General features: G+C 38.2%; 2 protein-coding genes across 4 annotated transcripts; one reads left to right on the forward strand and one right to left on the reverse strand.

Moving 5' to 3' along the window:
- The first annotated feature begins 557 nt into the window (after nucleotides 1–557).
- On the forward strand, nucleotides 558–10,205 carry actr8 (actin related protein 8). The gene is made up of 13 exons (XM_027167563.2): nucleotides 558–758; nucleotides 1,322–1,492; nucleotides 1,827–1,937; nucleotides 2,025–2,129; nucleotides 2,522–2,695; nucleotides 3,442–3,535; nucleotides 3,673–3,805; nucleotides 4,030–4,183; nucleotides 4,280–4,375; nucleotides 4,721–4,861; nucleotides 4,967–5,225; nucleotides 7,258–7,421; nucleotides 10,015–10,205. The coding sequence occupies exons 1-13, from the start codon at nucleotides 627–629 to the stop codon at nucleotides 10,156–10,158; spliced, it is 1,878 nt and encodes a 625-aa protein (XP_027023364.1). The 5' UTR covers nucleotides 558–626; the 3' UTR covers nucleotides 10,159–10,205.
- A 427-nt stretch (nucleotides 10,206–10,632) lies between these two features.
- On the reverse strand, nucleotides 10,633–21,305 carry LOC113656230 (interleukin-17 receptor B). 3 transcript variants are annotated; one of them, XM_027167374.2, is made up of 13 exons: nucleotides 20,099–20,240; nucleotides 19,969–19,993; nucleotides 17,930–18,067; nucleotides 17,478–17,590; nucleotides 16,892–17,027; nucleotides 16,742–16,807; nucleotides 15,843–15,976; nucleotides 15,665–15,733; nucleotides 15,455–15,521; nucleotides 14,144–14,158; nucleotides 13,987–14,061; nucleotides 13,188–13,472; nucleotides 10,633–11,827 (listed from the first exon to the last, which is right to left on the reverse strand). In XM_027167374.2, the coding sequence occupies exons 1-13, from the start codon at nucleotides 20,180–20,182 to the stop codon at nucleotides 11,442–11,444; spliced, it is 1,593 nt and encodes a 530-aa protein (XP_027023175.1). In that variant the 5' UTR covers nucleotides 20,183–20,240; the 3' UTR covers nucleotides 10,633–11,441. The 3 variants fall into 3 exon arrangements, with proteins under 3 accessions (XP_027023175.1, XP_047656210.1, XP_027023178.1); XM_047800254.1 differs by lacking the exon at nucleotides 20,099–20,240 and adding an exon at nucleotides 18,961–19,045 and having other exon boundaries at nucleotides 19,969–19,986; XM_027167377.2 differs by lacking the exons at nucleotides 19,969–19,993; nucleotides 20,099–20,240 and adding an exon at nucleotides 21,287–21,305 and having other exon boundaries at nucleotides 10,634–11,827.
- Between the last annotated feature and the right edge of the window lie 762 nt (nucleotides 21,306–22,067).

Here is a 22,067-nt window from a genome sequence, read left to right on the forward strand (position 1 = left end):
TCCTTCTGTCACGGTGTATGTTCTGGTGTCACGGATGAGTCAGAAAGAGATCATTGTACAGAAATAATACTTGTAGTACCTTATAGCTTTACTTGGTATAACTGCACTGATTTCTAAAACTACTGGAGTCCAGTGTTTGTTTGTTGTCCCCGCTGTTTCCACTCCATCAGTAAAGCCTGATTTATACTCGATGTATACTTTATACACTAGGGTCTCACAGGGATAATAAATATACATCAGTGCAAAAAAGTGGCACCATAATTACTGATAATATCAGAAAAGCTTTAAAAAACACACACACATTTAACGGTTTTATGATGGACTTTTCAATTAAATACATAATAATTGAACAGACAGACAGACAGACAGACAGACAGATAGATAGATAGACAGACAGACAGACAGACAGACAGACAGATAGATAGATAGATAGATAGATAGATAGATAGATAGATAGATAGATAGATAGATAGATAGATAGATAGATAGATAGATAAAAACAAAAGTTACTCCAGTCCAGCAGGTGGCGGTAAATCATTATAACGTTGTATGTTATCCGCCTCAGTCAATTTAAAGAAAAAGAAAGTCGGTTCACAACAGTGTGTCCGTCAGTAACGTGCTGGATAATGACACAAGCAGAGAGGGAGCAGGAAAATGAAAAAGATAAAGATAAAGAGCGAGAAAAGGACAAAGAAAAGGAACAACGAGGAGTCAAAAGACCAATTGTTCCTCCTGTTATCACAGAGCCTTTACAAGAGGTCAGTCAGCTCAGTGCTCTACACTCGTGTAGGTGTAGATAAGCTCTTCAGCTTCCATAAGCACAGCTCAAGTGCTATTTGGGTCCTGAAGTAAACTCGATAAACAAAGCTGGAGTTTTGTCTAGCTAACTAGATAACTATTAATAGGTTAGTTAGCTCTCTAGCTAACTGACTAGCTCGGCGAACTGTCAATAAATAAATAAACAGCTAATGTTTGTTTATTTATTGTGAAGTAAACTATCTAGTCAGTTAGCCAGAGAGCTAACTAACCTATTAATAGTTTTCTAGTTAGATCCTTTCCCCTATCACCTTTCCGTTAACTACCTACACACACACACACACACACACACACACACACACACACACCTGCCTGCATGTTTATGGGAGGTTGAAGGAAGATCCTAGTGGAAACCCACACAAATCTGAGCTCAGGATCGAACTCCATGTTAAACCTGTGGGCTTGAATGTTAGTGCTGAAAAAAGTTGTAATTGTCTACCTTGCTGGGTAAAAATTCCTTGAACCTTTTTGCAGTCTGATTCAAATTTCATGACCCTTAATTCAGCAAATCCAAACCAACTTCGTGGTGGTGATCAGCCCTGGATCGCAGACACTTCGTATCGGCCGAGCTACAGACACCTTGCCTCTTACTCTTCCACATGTCATTGCCCGGAGACATAAACAGACTGGTCAGCCACGCTATGAGGATGCCTGGCTAATACGGGAAGGCTTGAATGTAAGTTTGAATCGCTTTCAACTTGTTGATCCGTGCCATCCGATTGTCTACATTTCCGGCATTTAGCTGACGCCATTATACAGACTGACTTACATTTTATACAACCGAGCAATTGATGATTAAGGGCCTTGCTCAGGGGCCCAGCAGTGCCAGCCTGGTGGACGTGGGAATCGAACTCACAACGTTCCGATTGGTAGTCCAGCACCTTATGCTCAAGGCTACCACATCATTAATTCCATTGTCTAAAGATTTTGGTGATTGTATGTATGTATGTATGTGCCCTTTATCAATGTTTGTATCTGTTTCTTCCGTCACATTACACAATCTTTTCTAGAGACCAGAGAGTGGGGAACAGCGGCAAAATGGTCTCAAGATGGTTGACCAGGCCATCTGGTCTAAAAAGATGTCCAGTGGAGCCAGAAGAACTCCAGTGTCTGCGGAACAAGTATGCATTATATGTATGCAGTCTTCAGAAGACCTGCGAGTAGATATATTAGTGAATCTATCAGTGAGTGTGCGTTTGTCTTCACAGGCTAGAGTATACAACAGGCAAATCCGTCCAGCTGTTTTAGATTCTAACTCGAGGCTCAAATGGACTAATACCATCCACCAGCCAGAATACTTAGTAGGAGATGAGGTGAGAAGTAAAACGTGTTTGTAAGACAAAATACGGTAAGCAATAAACACTATAAAAAGTCAAACTTGATTGCACAGTGGCATTGGTAAGTTATTGTTGCAGCATCTTTACATATGGAACACTGTGTTTACATGATGTGGAACACTTGCAGGTCATCTACCAAATTTATTCTAAACTGTACCTAAAGAAATTAGAAATTACTTTTATTTTATTTTATTTTTTTTACTGATCAGTAACAGTATCAATTAATGCTGCAGAAACACCATGCATGATTATTTTTCTTCTCCATCTAAGACTGTGGAAGACCGTTCTCCCTTAATAGAGAAGACTTTAATTATATTATGGTTATATAAATGATGGACCTTTTTTTTTCTGTCATTTTCTATGTCCAGGCGTTATATGTGAACCCCACAGACTGTTATAACTTACACTGGCCTATTTGTCGTGGCCAGCTGAATGTCCACAGTGGACCCGGAGGCTCTCTGACTGCTGTGCTGGCAGACCTGGAAACCATCTGGTCACATGGCATTCAGAAACTTTTAGACGTTCCTCTCAAAGACCTGAAGGTACGGTTTCTATGAGGGGAAAAATGCACATCGACAACTTGCATATCAATCCAGTATTTCGTTAAAGATTATAATGATTTAGATATTAAGTTACAGTTTATACTGACAATGGTGCCAATGAGATGTAGCTCTTGTTGCATTTTTATCTGTTTTTATCTGCGTATTTTAGTCTTTCTGCGCAAACAGATCAGGTTCAAAGCATCAGCGTTCACGCTAATATTCCCGTTCAGCATCGTCACTTGTATGGCTAATTGAACGGATGTCTCGTTACAAAGAAAATACTGATGAAAAGCAGGAGAGGTTGTTCTTTTGCTTTTAGGATTTAACACTAAAACCTGACTGTTAAATCAATAGGTTTAGAATTGTTGACATTTTTTTCCTCCTATTGAAAAAAAATGCTATTAGAACTGCGACGGCATTAGCAAACAACCGATAAATTCTCACGAGAATAACAAAATACACCACAAGAATCATGCAAAATATCACATTTCCTTATAAACATACTGAATGTATTATTAATGTGGTTAGAAGCACTTATTAAGAATCCTCTTATGGATTCTTCCTTATATCGTCTCAGGGAGTTTTTCCTTGCCACCGTTGCCTGTGGCTCGCTCGTTAGGGATAAATATAAATTGAAACTTCAACTTTTGGCACTTTTACATTTTTGTATATCTTATAATTTTCACATTAGACGTCAGTTTAAAGGATGGATTGGTTTGACTGTTCGGCTTTGCTTGTGCTCTCAGTATTACAGATGCATCCTCCTGATTCCAGACATCTATAACAGACAGCATGTGAAAGAAGTGGTCAATATGCTCCTTGTTAAGCTGGGCTTCTCGGGTAAGTGGCCGACCCGAACAGCGCAAATAATCGACGTTTATTTTTATCGTGTTTGACGCAATAAACTTTTATGTCTCAAAGCTCCATTTACACTGTTCTCTGATCCGGGGTTTACTGCATGTCGTCTGTGTGTTTAGCAATCATCGTACACCAGGAGTCAGTGTGTGCCGCGTTCGGCAGTGGAATGAGCAGTGCGTGCGTGGTAGACGTGGGTGATCAAAAGACCAGCGTGTGTTGTGTGGAGGATGGTGTTTCACATCGAAATTCCAGGTTAGGTATATTTTTGTTTACAAAGAGTGAGTGAATACGTTTAATTGAATTCTAGAACTTTGCATTTGCACAGTAACTAAATTGGACTGTTATGACTACATCATCCATAACTGAGCAACAACATCCTAATGCAGAATTACCAACAGTCCTAGAACGACGAAGCAGAACGCTGATTATATAAAGTACAGACTCAACACAACACCCATGTGTTTCGCCCTCTACAGGCTTTGTCTTGCATATGGAGGCTCAGATGTGACCCGATGTTTCTTTTGGCTGATGCAACGAGCAGGCTTTCCTTACCGAGAGTGCCAGCTAAGCAACCGACTGGACTGCACGTTGCTGCAGCAACTTAAAGAGTCTTTTTGTCACCTTGACCAGGTACAATAACACAAAAACACACACAAACACACACACATCATATCCTGCTTCAGTAAATGCAAAAGGAATTTTTTCATTTCTTTTTTCCCCAAACAGGACATATGTGGTTTGCAAGATCACGAGTTTCGCACTCGCTTCCCAGAATCCTCAGTGTTCCTCTATCAGTTGCGGCTCGGTGACGAGAAGCTACAGGTACTTAATATAACAACAACAGTTCTCGTATTGGATTCTTTCCTTTTTTTTTTTATTTTTTTAATGGTGGAACTCACAATCCGGCATTATGTAGGTAATTACTTACAGTAATTTGCATATTTAACTGGCTGCACCTCAGTAACTTGAAGACGAGATGAGCTTTAAATATCAAATAGAGTTTTAATCAAAAACGTGTTGTGTGTGGAAATTTCAAGCCTGTAAGGTGCCGGCTGAAATCGACATAACCCGTCATCTATGATCTTTACACAGTCATTTAAATTTTCTTTTGAACAGCTTAGCTAATTTTGTTTGCGTGTGTCTTCATATGTTTGTCCTTGTTCCTAGGCTCCCATGGCTCTGTTCTACCCTGCTGCATTTGGAATCGTAGGACAGAAGATGACCAGTTTGCAGCATCGTTCCCAGGGAGATCCCGAGGATCCACATGACGAACACTACCTACTAAGTACTCAAAGCAAGCAAGACCAAGTACATTCTCCTTCTCTGCTCAGTCACAGCATAAGCTCTTATTGTGTCATATATGTTGTTTCTGCAATGTTGTTGTTGTTGTTTCTGTTGCTGTTTTCCCTTCAGTCTTCTAAATCCATGGAAAGGAAAGGTCTCGCTAAGCCTTCAGGCTTTGAGGGTGAATCCAGCAGCCAAGCTGGTGACCAATCAGAGAGAGGAAACCAAGACGTGGAGCTCGGCCATTCACAGGGAGATGCTCTTCAGAGCGGAGCGGACAATGAAGATATTCCTTCTGTCCTTATGTCCAGGAAGTCAGCAGTGACTCAGTTTGAAGGCAAAGCTCTTGGACTGGATAAAGCAATTCTGCACAGTATCGACTGCTGTGGTAAAAAAAAAAAAAAAACACCACACAAACAAACAACATTGCTTGTTTTGTCTCAGATGAGTCACTTAGACATACCGTCTTCATGTCCAGGCCATCCTTAAAAATATTCTTGTTTGCCGTAACTCGACCAACCCTGTCAATTTAGGACAGACTCAATTTTTAAAATTTTTTTTTTTTGTTTTAAAGGCAGAGTCTCCGATTTTTGAGAAATGCTTCAGAAAACCGAGTCGGGCTGAATAATAAACAAATATCAAAACAAAAATCAAAACAAACATGCAGCCAATGAGCAGAAAGGGGCGTGTCTTGTCAATATGGGCAGAGAGAGTGTTCAGTGTGCATGTGTGACATTAGCAGAAAGCGGTTTTAACATTGGCATGGAGGATAAAAACAAAGAAAGAAAGTGAATAAAAGCTTACAATAAGGCAAGAAGTAGGACGTGTTAATATAGGGTCAGCTTTCCAGTGCTGGAGAGAACTGAAGGAGCGCGAAGCGTTTAGCTCAGGAGTTATTGACTCGGGAAACTCCAATCTGTGAATATGTGCCAACTTTACTTATGACGCCGAGGAGCTTTTTTCCTTCTCGATAGGTGAGTAACGTTGGTTTTGCTTTGTTTCACAGAATTAATATATGCCTTTGTCCTTTGCATGATTATGCTTGTGTCATTTTTACTTGTTAGTTTATCTGCAATCGTATTGTTCTTCCCTTCAGCTATGATAAAGACACATGGAAAGTAATGGAAAGAAATCAAGTCAAGTCGACAATAAAAGCTTCTTGACTTGATTTCTTTCCATTAGTTGCCTCGGTTATGTATGTATGTGTGGGCGGAGCTATCAGTACAATCGTGGGACCCATTTGGGTTAGGGGCGTGTTTGTTTTGGGGATTTCAAATGTCGACATTGGCTTTCAAAAATCGGAGACCCTGCCTTTAAGTCCGATTGACTTGTGGTTGTAAATTTGCATTAATACCGACCAATTTTTTTTTACTCTTCAAACAACTAATACAAAAGCAATAAAATAATATTATTTTAGTAAGTATTGTAAATATATAAATTGCCTAGGCCTACATACACACAAAGGCTACGTCCTTTCTTTTAAATAAAACCCAGTAACTTGGTAATGATGGCTGCGGCTGCAATAAACAAAATGTTTGCGGTCACCGTTCAGTCATACAGGTTCGGGCACCATAATACATCTAAAAAAATCATTAAAACAGCTCGACACCGCTTTATCTTGGCACGAAGTTCTGGAAAAACTGTGCCCAGCATCAAGTGATGTCACGATATGCTAATTTGTTTAAAGTCATACCTATGTAATCAGCATCACCAAAATTGTACTTTCTTTTTTTTTTTTTACATTGAAACTTGAAAAAAAAAATATATAGACCTACCTACCGACCCTTTTTTTTTTTTTTTTTTTTTTTTTTTACTGTTACTGCAAACCAAAATATTTTTAGGGATGGCCCCACTTATTATGATCATCGGTATGGGTGTAATGTTAGCGAACGGACAGAACGTGCAAAGATTAGCCCAGAATATAAACATACAGACACACAGGTACACTTTATCAGGAACACTTGTCGAACTTGCATTTGTTAAATCAGACCATCGTGTGGCAGCAGTGCAGCACATAACATAGTGTAGGTGTAAGTCAAGAGCTTCCTTTAATGTTTATAGCCAGACAAGCAGTGTGAAGTTGTGGGTTTGGGTGAGTCTGTGCCCATATTAACTCTAGACATCCCATGAAATCCCAGAATATCTGCAGCTTTTGAAAGGATCACCTTGCACCAAAACCTATAACATTGTTAGTCAGGGAGATGACTTTTTGTTTTTTTTTCCTCAGTAAAGTATAAACAAGTCTTGAACTGTATCCGCATGATTGTATGGAGAGTGGAGTTCTGTCAGCAGATCATAAATAGGCTTTCAAATGAGATTAGGAAGTTTGTTTAGTTAAAATCTGAAATGTCACTCTCTCTATAATTGTAATGTTAGGAAAGTAGCCTAAAATGAAATACGAGTTTTGGGTTTCTCCTCAGCATCGGATGAAACGAAGAGGAAGATGTACAGCTCGGTGCTGGTGGTGGGCGGTGGACTTCTGTTTCATGGTGCCCAAGAATTCCTTCAGCATCGTATTCTCAACAAAATGCCTCCATCTTTCCGGCGGATGGTCGAGAACGTCGAGGTCATCACACGGCCAAAGGTATCTACATGGATGTTGCCTTTTTTTTAAAAAATTGTTATTTGCTGTGTTTGAATTATTCTTGGGGGACACGGTGGCTTAGTGGTTAGCACGTTTGCCTCACACCTCCAGGGTTGGGGGTTCGATTCCTGCCTCCGCCTTGTGTGCGGAGTTTGCATGTTCTCCCCGTGCCTCGGGGGTTTCCTCCAGGTACTCCGGTTTCCTCTTCCGGTCCAAAGACATGCATGGTAGGTTGATTGGCATCTCTGGAAAATTGTCCCTAGTGTGTGAGTGAATGAGAGTGTGTGTGTGTGTGCCCTGTGATGGGTTGGCACTCCGTCCATGGTGTATCCTGCCTTGATGCCCGATGATAGATAGGCACAGGCTCCCCGTGACCCAAGTAGTTCGGATAAGCGGTAGAAAATGAATGAATGAGAGTGAATTATTTGTACAGAAATTCTTACACTAAGCTTAAAGGTCCTAATTTGTACAGAAAACTTTTCCAATATTTCAATATATTGACTTATTGAGGTCATTTGCATATTTTGTTCAGCCTCATTTCATCCTTTCATTAAGCTTCACGCAGATGATTGAAAGTCTTTATTATGAAAGTGAACTTTTTCTGGTGTGAATGTGTTTAATATTAAACCAGCGCTTAATTTTATGTTCGTTTTAGCACTAGATGTAAAGCTTATCGTCTGAACATCATTTCCTGCTCACCTGGGTGTCTGCCTGCCATTTCATCCTGTTCAAACAACCTTAAACTTGTGTGTCAAGAGCGAGAAAGAAAGTCAAAACACGTTGACTTACAGAAAATGCTGTTAACGTAGCTGTCTGTATGCAATTTGTAGTCTATATTTCAGTGCATAGAAGTGCCGTATAAGTATCTGTAGGCAAACTAGGCTAGTAATGTAGTCTAGCAGCAATTTTAATGAAACATGACAGGAACGGATTGAATATAAAACTTTCCATAGTGGCAGTTTTGTAAAAGCATCTCTGTAGATCAGTAGCACAACTTCATAAGGTAGATAACTGTGAGAAATGAACCATTCCACTGATCTGCCAACCAAAATAACATTCACGTGTCGTATTTTTGAAGAATACAAAGGAATTCATTAAAGCTTATGCTACATGCACCCAGTCGCCAGTCTCTGTATTATGAAGTCTCTAGTAGGTTTATCAGGGGGGTGGGTGGCACATTCCACCTAACAGCAGACCAGGTTTCTTGCCACTGAAATGAAACATTCTGAAGAGAGAGATTTGGCGTTTGTGTGTAAAATTCAGCACCAGAATGCACCATATCATACGAGATGAAGGAGAAGCAGCGTGGGATCTTTGCCACTCCTGTCTTCACTCACGCTGGTGGTCACTGCACCAAGTCACTCCATATTTGCCTAGAGTTCAACTTTTCTCAGATTTGTGACATCCCTGGACATGCCCACATCTACAGTTTCCAGTTGTTGTATTTGTGAACGCAGCAATACTGCGTTCACAATGCTGGTAAGGACAGGTGTATTATGGGTCTGACTGATTTAATACAGATAAAGAAAAAAATAATCCTGCTCCAGGTCTCCCTTCATAGCACCAAAATTGTCTGTATGGTCAGTTCTTTGTGTTACAGGTTGAAGGAGATCAGTAATTACCTGTCAATCACACAGGGTTCCTTCTTTTATTCATTCATCTTACCTCCTTCTTTAGTCCATGACCAAGAAATCGATCAAAGCTCATTATCTTTGGATGAATGGATGAACTACTCTACTTCTTTTTTAAGGGTCACGACAGCGAATCATCTGTTTCCACCGCATCCTTTACTTTCGCACCAATTACCTTCATATCCTCTTTCAAAACATCCATATATCGCCTCTTTGGCCATCCTCGTGACCTCTTACCTGGCAGCTCCATCTCCAACATCCTTCTACCAATATAACCATCTCCCTCCTCTGTACATGTGCAAACCATCTCAATATAGCCTCTCTGACCTTGTCGCCAAAACAGCCAACCTGAGGTGATATGTTCCTAATCCGGTCCATCCTCGTCACTCCCAAGGAGAACCTCAACATCCTCATCTCTGCTACCTCCATCTCTGCCTCATGTCTTTTCCTCACTGCTACAGTCTCTACCCCATACAGCAGAGCTGCTCTTTCTACTCTGTTGTACACCTTTTCTTTGATTGGATGAATGGATGAACCAGTTCGTAAAATGCAAATGGAGGAATCGAGGGGAAGAATGATACTCGGACGTTTTCTATACTGACGTCTTATTGTTGATGTGTTTGTGATGCAAACCTGCTAAATAAACTCACCACACTCGTGAAAGATTAAGATTCTAGTGCGTTAATTAAGGATAACTTTGTTTATTAGTCCCTGTTCAGAATAGACAGGCCTGTTACCGTTAACACAGCTGAAAAAAAACATAAGTCCTAACACTAGAAGAAGAAAAAAATCATTTACAGCAAGGAATTATATGAGCTATATTTATCAGGTAAGGCAGCATTTCATAAGAATTCTTATGAATGTATACAAGTAATGCAGTAAGAAAAGAAGAAGATCCAGTTATTGTATATTTGGTCAGATACTGTATTTCAGCCAGGTAACCTTTAACAATGTCTCTGTAGGACATGGACCCTCGGCTCACGGCTTGGAAGGGTGGAGCAGTGTTGGCGTGTCTGGACACCACCCAGGAGTTGTGGATCCACCAGGGAGAGTGGCAGAGATTTGGTGCACGCATGCTCCGTGAAAGAGCAGCTTTTGTTTGGTGAAATGTGTGTGTGTGTGTGTGTGTGTGTGTGTGTGTGTGTGTGTATGTGTGTATGTGTGTATGTGTGTATGTGTGTGTGTGTGTGTGTGAGTGTGTGAGTGTGTGAGTGTGTGAGTGTGTGAGTGTGTGAGTGTGTGAGTGTGTGTGTGTGTGTGTGTGTGAGTGTGTGAGTGTGTGAGTGTGTGAGTGTGTGAGTGTGTGAGTGTGTGAGTGTGTGAGTGTGTGAGTGTGTGAGTGAGAGGCTGCATGCATGTAAAAGAGTGTGTGTGCATGAGAGAGAATGTGTGTGTGCATGAGAGAGAATGTGTGTGTGCATGAGAGAAAGTGTGTGTGTGTGTGCACATGAGAGAAAGCATGTGTGAGAGAGAAAGTGTGTGTGAGGGGGAGAGTGTGTGTGTGTGTGTGTGAGGGAGATGGAGTGTGTGGGTGGGTGGCTGCATGCATGCAAGAGTGTGTGTGCATGAGAGAATGTGTCTGAATGTGCATGAGAGAAAGTGTGTGTGTGTGTGTGTGCATGAGAGAAAGCATGTGTGAGAGAGAAAGTGTGTGTGTGCAAGAGAGAAAGGGAGTGTGTGTATGTGTGAGAATGTGTGCATGAGAGACAGGTGGTGTGTGTAAGAGAGTGTATAATGCATGCAATTGGATAAATGCATTGTTGCTGTATATATTATTTGCTAAGGTAATGCAAAACTCTTTATATATGTGCAGAACTCACCATTTTTTCACCATGGTTTCTAAAAAACATGCAAATGCAGTTGTTGAATAAAAAAAAAAAGAAACAGATTTTATCATCTATACAAACGCAAAGGCTCCTTACTGTGTGGTATCCTGTTTTTCTTGATATCAAGGACGTGACCTTCACATATGCGTATCATCACATTTTGCTAACCGTCAGTCTCTGAGAACTCAGATTAACTAAACATGAACTCCTTATCTTATCAAAGTCAGGATATAACTTGTTACACAAGTTGCACAACTCTGATCAATAGATACGAACTTCTGTCAGCTGTTGGGACGAGCTGATAAAATAATGGTTCAACCAAAATCCTTTGAAATCGTGTGAAAAAAAAATATGACAGTAGGAGTAAATAAAAGCACAGACGATCAAAATTATAATATAGAATCTAACACTAAGTATAAAATGTAATTTAAACAGTCAGATTACATGATAAGGGTTTTTTTTGTGAATTCAAATGGTTTCAACAATTTTCATGGATGTATACTCTTAGGAAAAGGCAACAAAAGATTGAAAGTTGAGGCAGTTAAACTGGCCTTTAGCATAGTCTACGATCTAGACTTTGACTCAGCATCTTTGCTCGGCAATTTCGACTCGTCCAACATCTGCACGGTATCTCGGACCTTCCTGGCCCTGTCTTTACAGCCGCATGACTCAAACCTGCAGCTTGAGCTTGTTACTTCTTTCCGAGAGGAAATTTGATGAAGTTTCTCCAGATCCCTGGGCAGAATAAGGGTCTTGCATCCTCTGAGCTCCACTGGCATTGTGCTTCTGAGCCCACCGTGGTTCAGGTGCACCACCAAGAACTTATGGTGCTGCTGGGGATCATGGGCACAGCTGGCAACCAGGGTTAGTGCCATTGAAAAAAGTTCACATGCAGACGCTGGGACCGTGTAATCAGTTACAATGCCTCCCATGTTGGGTTTTAAGGCGGCTGTGGAAAAGTGTGGATTTCAGATTAGTTTAGATTAGAATGCATTTGTAATTTAGCAGCTTTAAGACTTTTTTGGGTTTCCTGTGAGGGAAATTAGAGCTATAAGAGAAAGATATGGAATTTAGAAGCAGTTGAATTCTTAATTTGGAGACTAGATTTTATTCACATAATTGATATATTCGTATCTTACTCCATTAACATGAAAGAACCTTGTTGAAATTTAAAGTAGCTTCATTTCGGCGATCAGAGATTCCAGTTATAAAATCATACGAGTCTTCACAAATTCAGGTTCAGTGATTTCAGTTTTTAGAACATATTCAAAACACTGTATTCAGGTTAGAGTTTTCATTCATGTGCTCAGATTTGTTCGGGTAAATCAAGCTCAGTCAATTTGATTAAAATGTAAATATTCATTTTCTATCGTTTATCCGAACTTCTCGGGTCACGGGGAGCCTGTGCCTATCCCAGGCGTCATCAGGCATCAAGGCAGGATACACCCTGGACGGAGTGCCAACCCATCGCAGGGCACACACACTCATTCACTCACACACACACCCTACGGACAATTTTCCAGAGATGCCAATCAACCTACCATGCATGTCTTTGGAACGGGGGAGGAAACCGGAGTACCCAGAGCAAACCCCTGAGGCACGGGGAGAACATGCAAACTCAGAGGCGGGAATCGAACTCCCAACCTTGAAGGTGTGAGGCAAACGTATTCACCACTAAGCCACCGTGCCCCCCAATGTAAATATTTGTCTGTGTTATATTTCTTTCCATGGGAGAGATCTTAAAAGCCCCCCTCTCTTTCTTTATGTCTGTCTGTCTAAAGGTAAGAACTATTATTTAACTAAACCTCGAAGAACCCATTTGTTAAAAGTGTACAATATGGACACTGAATCATATATCAGTCCCAGCCAGAGGTTTTTTTTGTTTGTTTGTTTGGTTTTTTTTTGTGACTTTTGCTGAATTTTTTGGTACATTACTTGAACTGGTGAAATGATTCTTCTTTTAAACTCCTAGAGTGAAGACATGTGATATGTAATGATTTTATATGATTGCTTTACTTATGTTTGACTCACATCAGTTGAAGAGGGCTTTGGCTGAATGTCATGACGTCATGCTACACGTTTTTACACAAATCTGTGTATACATTGTGGTACAAACTGGAGTTTGTTTGATTTTGTCTTCATTTTAGTGACTGCAAAATCAGGAAATCCTGGAAGAACTGATGTATGCATTCTAACACATTTCAGTACCTCACATTGGTACTTTGACTGCATAATGCAACAGGTTCTGCAACAACAAACCCTATAAAAGCATTAACAAACTACAAGTAGGCAAAACATTGGCATGTTACCTGTGTCTGTGGTGTGTTGAGGTGGCAAGATGATGAGAACTTTCTCAGCACAGTCCACTTGTGAGTTCAGCCAGCGCAATGGGCCCTGTTCTGCCAGACTGCCTCTCTGCCACACATCAATGATGACATTCAGCTCTCTATGACTTTGCAGGAAGTCAGCTACTGCCATCACAGCATTCTGGAACACACTATCCACTGCAGGATACACCACCAGCACTCCCACTGATCCCTCAGTGTTGAGTAAACCCCTGGAATAGCCAGATCTCTTGCACCTTCTCAATTGGCCTGGAAACATAGAGTAAGCATTGTGGTATTTGAGGCATAATGGAAAAAGTCATGCCGGTGCTGATTTGTCCTGATTTTGTAGTTTTACAACCTGGAACTGAAATGGACTTAACTGGGATATTTACACTAAAGTTTGTAAAATTCTTTACAAATATCTAAAGAAAAAGAAAAAAATATAAAAATATAACCCAAATATTACGGGATTATACATACATCATACAATATTATGTGTATGGTTGTGTATGTGAGGAACAGAATATGAATTTGACTTTATTTTGTATGGGTTGATGAAGTGTGGAGGCTGTAAGTTCTTCTGCAAGAACTTCTGACACCAATATCGCTTGAAAATTGCCAGCTCGTGACTCTTAAGTTGATACAATTCCATTTTTGAGCTCACTGAAATCCAGATATCTCTAAATTGTCATCAGGCAAATAATGGAGGAAGACCAGAATACTAAACACATCATCACCTCGTGAAGTGCAGAGGAATGAAAAAAAAAAACGTAATACTTACAGATAAACAACAAAGTAATAGCTACTGCACACCCAATGCTGATCAGCAGGATGGGAGTTTCGTTTTTCTTAGGCTCTGGAAAGAAATGCCACACCTGCTTAGAATTTTATCGCAGTTTAAAGATACATGTTTGTTTAAGGATGCTATGATTTCTTACCTTCTGTTGCTGCAGCTGTAGGTCCAATAATACAACAGTAATCGGTTAGTACAAATAAACAGGATATTTCATCTCTCTGCGATTCACTGTTTCTGAACTGAATTTCTGTTTATGCTCTTTATGTTCTGTTACGTTTATTTGAATTGATATTCTTCAGGCTGATGGCGAAACTAGAGACAAACTTGTGAAACGTGTTCAAACAAGAGCACATCATTGGGGGATCAGATCACTACGGGGAACTACATACAGTAGGGGGCAAATTCGCACCATCAGTTCACTTACAAGCACAGTTTTGGGAGGTGGAAGGAAAGTCGCAAGGATTTGGGCAGAATATGCAAAAGTTCACAAACAGCTCATGGTCAAAAACCTAACTGTGATGGACCAACAGCTTCCCTGAGTCCCCTTGAGACAATGACAATGTTGAAATTCATTAATTTATTCATTCATTTTCTTATCCGAACTTCACGGGTCACGGGCATCAAGGCAGGATACACCCTGGACGGAGTGCCAACCCATCGCAGGGCACACACACACACTCTCATTCACTCACGTACTGTAATCACACACTACGGACTCTACCATGCATGACTTTGGACCGGGGGAGGAAACCGGAGTACCCGGAGGATGACATGCAATGGTATAAATCAAGAATTTGGGACATTTAATTGGGTTTCAACCCTTTTTACTAGCAGACATTTTAATCAGTATAAACAAATGAATCATTTTATCGCTGCAAGTCTGATTAAATTAGTCAGGGCACTGTTGGCTTTGGATAACCTTACATGGCATTTTAGTGGTTGAATATAACGGCTTCATTTTTGCTTATGAATGAGCACTTGGTGTATCTCAGAGAGTACAAATGAGCTCTCACCATTTACTCTGTAGATAGAAACATTTGAATGAAAATAATACTATCCGGTTTTGTTTTGTTTTTTTCTTTTTTATGAATATGTTTCCCCAGTAAGCTAGGAAAATATCAGAAATAATTTTGAAATTCTTAAAGAATTCTTTGAAAGACTGCTTTTTATATGAGCCATTATCCACCAGTGCGCAGTGTGACATGACAAACAAATTCAATGCTAAATGTGGACACCACAAAACAGGTGCATATTTAATTTTAAATTTAAAAACAAAAAGCTTAAAGGCTCTGTTCATGCCTCATTTCAAATCTATTCCATGTGCTAAAACAACACTAATGGGGCACAACTTTCTTTCATGCTCTGCAAATAAAATTGATTGGCTTGACATAAATCATCAATCTTAACAGAACAAGTACATACTGCAGACTACAAATAGAACTAGAATACTCACCTTGACAGTCTACTTTGCGCATAGTTGATCTGCACGTGATTCCACAATGCTCAAAAAACGGTGTTATCTGTAATGGATCCATTTTTTTAATTAACTCTTCAAGTCAAAAATTGAGGTCTAATTTAACATATTTACTGAAAGACTATTAGGCTATTCTAAACCTAATGTTGTAACAAATGGATTTTTGAATGGAATGACACCTGCACACACCGATATTTCAAGATTTTCACATGGCCCTGAATATGTCAGGTGTCCTGTAAGTGTCTCGATGTCTCCTCTCTGCGAGATAACACAGAAAACAAACAGCATTTCTCATTAATAATTTTCTCAGATTAAAGGTTTGCAAATAATCCAGCCACTAATTAGAAAGAACCCAAGCATAACGTACCACGTTCACCTCAATAAAGTTTAGTATATGCCATTCTCTTCGCAGTCTGATCTCGTACTTCTTCGAGTTCAAGTGAGAATCGAAGGTCACTTGTATTCCATCCTTCATCCAGGTTGTAGTAATTTCCCAGTGCTCTGACACGGTAAGTCATTAAATGGTTGAACATTGTACATTCTGGTTCTAGATGCCTAATTAATATAGCACCTTTCATGATAATTATTTATAATGTCTTGTGATGGAAGAACAAGAAAAGATTGGTTCAGACTTTCAGTCTTTGTGTTATTTATTTATTTATTTATTTATGTTACGTATTTCTTAAATTCCAGAAATAGCATTGATCATAACTTGATTGCATCTGTACTGTATGAAAGGATCTGTCACAACAGCACACAGCAGAATGGCTGTAAGTATGGACTGGCATCCCATCTGTAACCCATAAATGGCAACCCATGTTTCCCATGCTGAAAGCATGATAGTCCCATTAAGGTATGTAAACATATTTCATTTTCTTTAACTTTAATTGTCATGACAATTTTGTCGATTGTAGATTCTGACTTGACCCTGACCAGGATAAAGTTGGATGAATGAATGAATTGTTTTGCTGAAGGTTTTCAAATCAACGTTTCTGGTCAGTAAACGTCCCAATAATGTCATCACTTTGTGTTGGCTATTATTATTATAAATAATTATAATATTATATACATTTTATTCTACTTAAAATTTCTACCATATTTCCAATTGTGTTCATTTAAACTTTACATTCTGCTCCAGACTTTTCCATTCTGTTCTATTTATTACTAAAGTGCACAGCAACCTTTATTTATTATTAATAATAATAATGTACTAGTACATCAAATATTTTGCCCTGATTACTGCTCTGTGATGTAATTGCCTCATACCATTGTTTTGGGTTGAAGGGGTCTGTAAACATGTTGAATGATCCCTCATCCATTCAACATCACATCCTGCAAGGGTCAAGGAAACATTACAACACATCTGAAGAAGAATAAATTATCTGAAAAAAGACTCAATAAATTAAAAAAACTTACCAGGCACTTGTACGTCTGCCTGCTTTGTGTATTTGTGTCGCTCTTGAGGTGGTGCTGGGGGAAGATTATAGACAGCTACATAGTAAGTGCTGCTGGGTTCAATATTGACATCTGTAGCTGTGAAGTTGAACCAAATCTAAATAATACAACAGGAACATTAGATGTGATTATTTGGCTAAGAGAACCAAAGCAGATTGATCCATTTGGCAGAAGCTTGTATCCAAAATGATTCAAGAAAGCTGAGCCTAAAAACTCATCAGTGAATTTAAGTCTTAATGCCAAAGACTCATCAGTGAATAAAATATTACTACTGTTTTTTTTAATGACTTTATAATTTCAGCCTGTAAACCAGTAAAGAATCAATTGTTGAATAAATTGTAACTCACATTAAATGATGTGTAATTACTAAATGCATTCAAATGTGCTTTATTTGCTTTATGTTGAATAAAATGACATGTTAAAGCACACTGCCCATTCCTCAATATTACCTGATACCTGTTCTTTACAATTTAAATATTCAAACTATAAATTATACATTAAAAAAAATCTAATAGAGCATTTAATCAAATAAGACCAAATTCCTTACCTGCTGTAAATCACCAGTGTGGATCTGTTTTGAAGTAAATGGAGGTTGATACATACATCTGTACCCCAGTGTGTTAACTTCTATCCATGTGCTATTGATACTGTGAATGCTACCTAGAAAAGCAACGATCAAATGATTCTTCCAACTTTGCTAGATTTTGGTGAGTCAAAAAGCACATATGCAAAGCTGAACCTAAAAACACATGCCTAAATATAATATTAATAATATTGCATATCAAAAACTAATACCGGATGTACCTAATGGATGTAACCTGCAAGGAATTTTTTATTTTCTTCTTTAAAACAAAAGATTAAAATGTTCTGGTTGTCATGCTGGAGATGACTAAACAGCTGAAGATGTGTACATGTTATAATTCACAGGCTCAATTTGACTTTTAAAACCAGGTCAAATGAATCATTTTCTTAATAAATATCAGAAATCATAGTACTCACTATCAATGTTTATAGACCAGGTTATGTTGAGAGCAAGAGATGCTGAAGTTCCATTTAGATATATAAGTTGAAGTTTGAGATCGCGTAGTGGAGAAGGATTGGATTTGGGTGGTGGCCACCATTGGTCAGGTTCCAAGTCTTGAACAGAATATTGTGAAAAAAAAACATGACTTATGGAAGTTTTTTTTTTAAGGTAGGTTAGTTTAAGGGTAGGTCAGTTTATTCTGATTTGGTCATTGGATCCAATATTGTTGTCATTTTATTTTCTGTATTTGTTAGACTTTATATGTGCACCAATTTAAGCTTTATCTTGTGACCGCTCTGTTTTTAGTACACGCATTATATAGGCATAGACACCAGAGCATCACATGGAAATGTGGGTCTTCCCAAAACTGCCACTAAGTTGTAAGATTGAATTGTCTAAAATACCTTTGTACTGTATTCTGTAGCATTAGGATTTTCTTTCATTGAAACTGAGCGTTTTAACACAAAACTGATCTCAACTGCAGTGAAGATTTACTGTAAATGGAAACACTTTTGCACCTGACATCAGTGTCCAACATCTATAATGCTCTCATTCCTAAATGGGAAATCATCACAGAATCTCAAACACCTAGTGGAAAGCCTTTCAATAAGAGTGGCTGCTAAAGTAAGTGATCCATCTTCATATTAATGACTGTGGTTTTGGAATATGATGTCCAACATGCATAGATTGGTAGGATGATCAGGTCAAGCTATATGTTTGCCTAGTAAATATTGACATAAACATACCTATTATTGCCTAGTAAATATTGACATAAACATACCTATTTTTCCTAAAATATTAAAGATTTTTGCAATTTTGTCATCACTTTGCTGCTTCAGCTTCATTAACTCCTGTAGTTTATCCTGTTAACTGTGTTGTAAGCAGAAGGATTCAAACCAAATAGAATGCCAGTCTATTTACACACCAATTCACATCCAGGGGATGTCATTTACACATCATTTACTTTAGCCAATTTTAGCTAACCTTAACCCTCTCTCTAACCTACCTGCATGTTTTGGAGTAAACCCAAACACATTGCTTGTTGGTTTTTTTAGATGGTTTTCAGAGATCTGAATCAACATACTGAAGACCTGCAACATGTGTATTTTAAAGATTACTCTTTTAAAGCAACCATCAAGAATGAGAAAAGCTGCTTTGCAACTCTATTCATTCAGACAAATTTTTATTTCTTGACCAAAAATAAATCATTTAATTTTAAGTAATCATTCAATTAGTATTTATTCCAGATATTAAAGTGTGTGCAAAGTGTGCTCATTGACACCTTCCTGATTGATCCAGATTTAGACAAAGGACAACTGCTCACAAATTACCTGCGAGAGTTTTGCTCTTTCAGGCTTTGGTGAATCTTTGTTGATTATTTCACCTTTGGTTTGATTTACTTGTACAGAATATTGCAGCAACTCATTCTTTTTACACAATATGTAAGTCAAATAAACATCTCTATCTATCTATCTATCTATCTATCTATCTATCTATCTATCTATCTATCTATCTATCTATCTATCTATCTATCTATCTATCTATCTATCTATCTATCTATCTATCTATCTATCTATCTATCTATCTATCTATCTGTCTCTCTATCAGAGCTATATTAGTACATAATGTCCAAAGTTCAGCAGAAGCTTACAAACTAAACAAATTGGAGTGATTTCCAGGGTTTGGGATCCCAACCATTTTGTGCCGTCATAGTTTTAATAAAGCTAAAAACAAACAAAGCTCCAATATGAGGCCAAAGTTGGTTTTGCGGAATTTCAAGTTTCAAGAATTTTTCAAGTGATAGGTTACAATTCAAGATATATTTACATTACTAATCCTACATTTATCATGGAAGGAGCAGCCAATGAACACTATGCCAGACAGACACGCACCTGCTCTGTGGTATAAATTCAACTACTCTTGGAGGAAAAAAGAGAAGAAACATTGGGAGAACAACTTGGTTAGATTAATAACAGATAACTAATTTCACTTTAAAGATACATATATCACTTACCATTTGTTTTCTTACATGTCACAGTCTGTGTAAAAAGTAAAGTCAACAAAAGCAAGAGTTTTTAAACTTGTATATACTTGTATATATTAGTTAGTTAGTCATTTTAAGCTTTCAACCCTTTATTACTTACTATATTGAGATTAAAGCTGTCAGTAGCTGCTAGATGAAGCAGGCAGAGGCAAAATACACTTCTGATGGTGACTAACAGCTCCATTTAACAAACATCTGAATTTGCAAAGAACCACATGAAAAGAGCTCTGAGAAATCAGCACCTAACCAGCAAGATAAACTGCTGAGGGTTTTTTTTCTGCTCTGCCTTTTTTGTTTGGTCAAGCCCACTAAACTAAAAACGTCCTTTCTAACTTAACACTCTGTAATGTTTAAATACAGATGAAACTTTTGTGTAACCCCACCTATTCATATGCATTTAACAGTTTGTTTGTTTTTTCAGAAAATATGGGAATGTCAATATACAGATGACATTTGGGTTTCAGCTGTAAGGATGATTTTAGGTGAGAAAATAAGGACCAGGTAGATTAAAGTAAATTATTAATTATTAGTGCGTAATGCTTAATATTTGGTTGCATATCCTTTGTTTACAGTGCCCCTGGAGCAGAAAGGGTTATGGGCCTTGCGCAGGGGCCCAACAGTGGCAAAAATCATCAAACCAGTACCTTAACCACTTGAGCCACCACTGCAGAAACTGGTGACCACATGACATCATTGAACTGTTACATTCCTATTTTGTAATGCTTTTTTAGATTTCTACTGTTGCTTCATTCAGTTTTATTTTTTTTTTTAAATCAGAATCAGAATCAGGTTTATTGGCCAAGTGTGTTGACACACAAGGAATTTGGTTCCAGGTGTTTGTGACTCTCAAAAGTACAGACATAAATAACTATAATTTCTATAATTTATAATTAATAATTTCGATATCGCTTGAAAAAGCCATGGGTTATAGAAGGTTTTTAGCCCCAAAGCCAGGCCCCTAAACCTCTTTTATATAACTGCTCAGTTGTATAGAAAGTGAGATAAAATTTATATACTCTGGATAAGGATGTTTGCCAGATGCTATAAATGTATGCTCATATTTAACTAATTTAATAATGTCCTTTGCAAGTATCCGCTTTCATATCTTTCAGATATAATTTTTATTATTTGTAATGGTTTTCATAGATGTATAATTTTTTTAGTTATATAAAAAAAACAATACAAAGTTTGATCTTTTATTATTATTATTATTATTATTATTATTATTATTATTATTATTATTATTATTATTATTATTACGTACAGTAAATGTCCACTAAAAACTCACCTCTTTAGTCAGGCGTACACACACACATAATACATCCCATAAAATTATGCAGCAATACTTTAGACTTGCACCTTTTTTATGAACAGCAAATATGATAATCCCTCTACACTGCTTCTTTCTTTCTACCCATCCCGAGGCATCCAGACATTGTACCAGCTCCGATCGTCTTCCGTGCAATGAAGATTTTGGACCTCCACTGAGATGAGGCTGACTCTATGAAAATCCTGAGACATCTACAGATCTACCAGCTCCAGTTGGACTCTATGATACCAAGAGGAGATCTGAACTCCATGTGATCTTTACACCAATTCAACACTTGTTTGACTGTATATTTGTAATCTCACCCCCTGTTCCACCCATATGAGGATGGGTTCCCCTTTGAGTCTGTTTCCTCTCAAGGTTTCTTCCTTACCAATTTAAGGGAGTTTTTCCTTGCCACTGCTGCCTGTGTCACCTCAGACTTGCTCATTGGGGATAAATACATACATACATACATACATACATACATACATACATACATACATACATACATACATATATATACACACTGTGAACTATAAATATATTTATTTTTTACTATATTAATTCATTTTTCTCATGTTCAACTTCTGTTCTATGTTTATGTTCTGTAAAGCTGCTTTGAGACGAAGCCCATTGTAAAAAGCGCTATACAAATAAACATGAATTGAATTGAATTGAATTAAATTGAATTAAATGTCAGGAACACAGACAGACAAGACAGACACACAGACACACAGACACACACACAGACAGACAGACA

This window comes from Tachysurus fulvidraco, chromosome 14 (assembly GCF_022655615.1).
Source record: "Tachysurus fulvidraco isolate hzauxx_2018 chromosome 14, HZAU_PFXX_2.0, whole genome shotgun sequence".
In the NCBI taxonomy this organism is placed as follows: domain Eukaryota; kingdom Metazoa; phylum Chordata; class Actinopteri; order Siluriformes; family Bagridae; genus Tachysurus; species Tachysurus fulvidraco.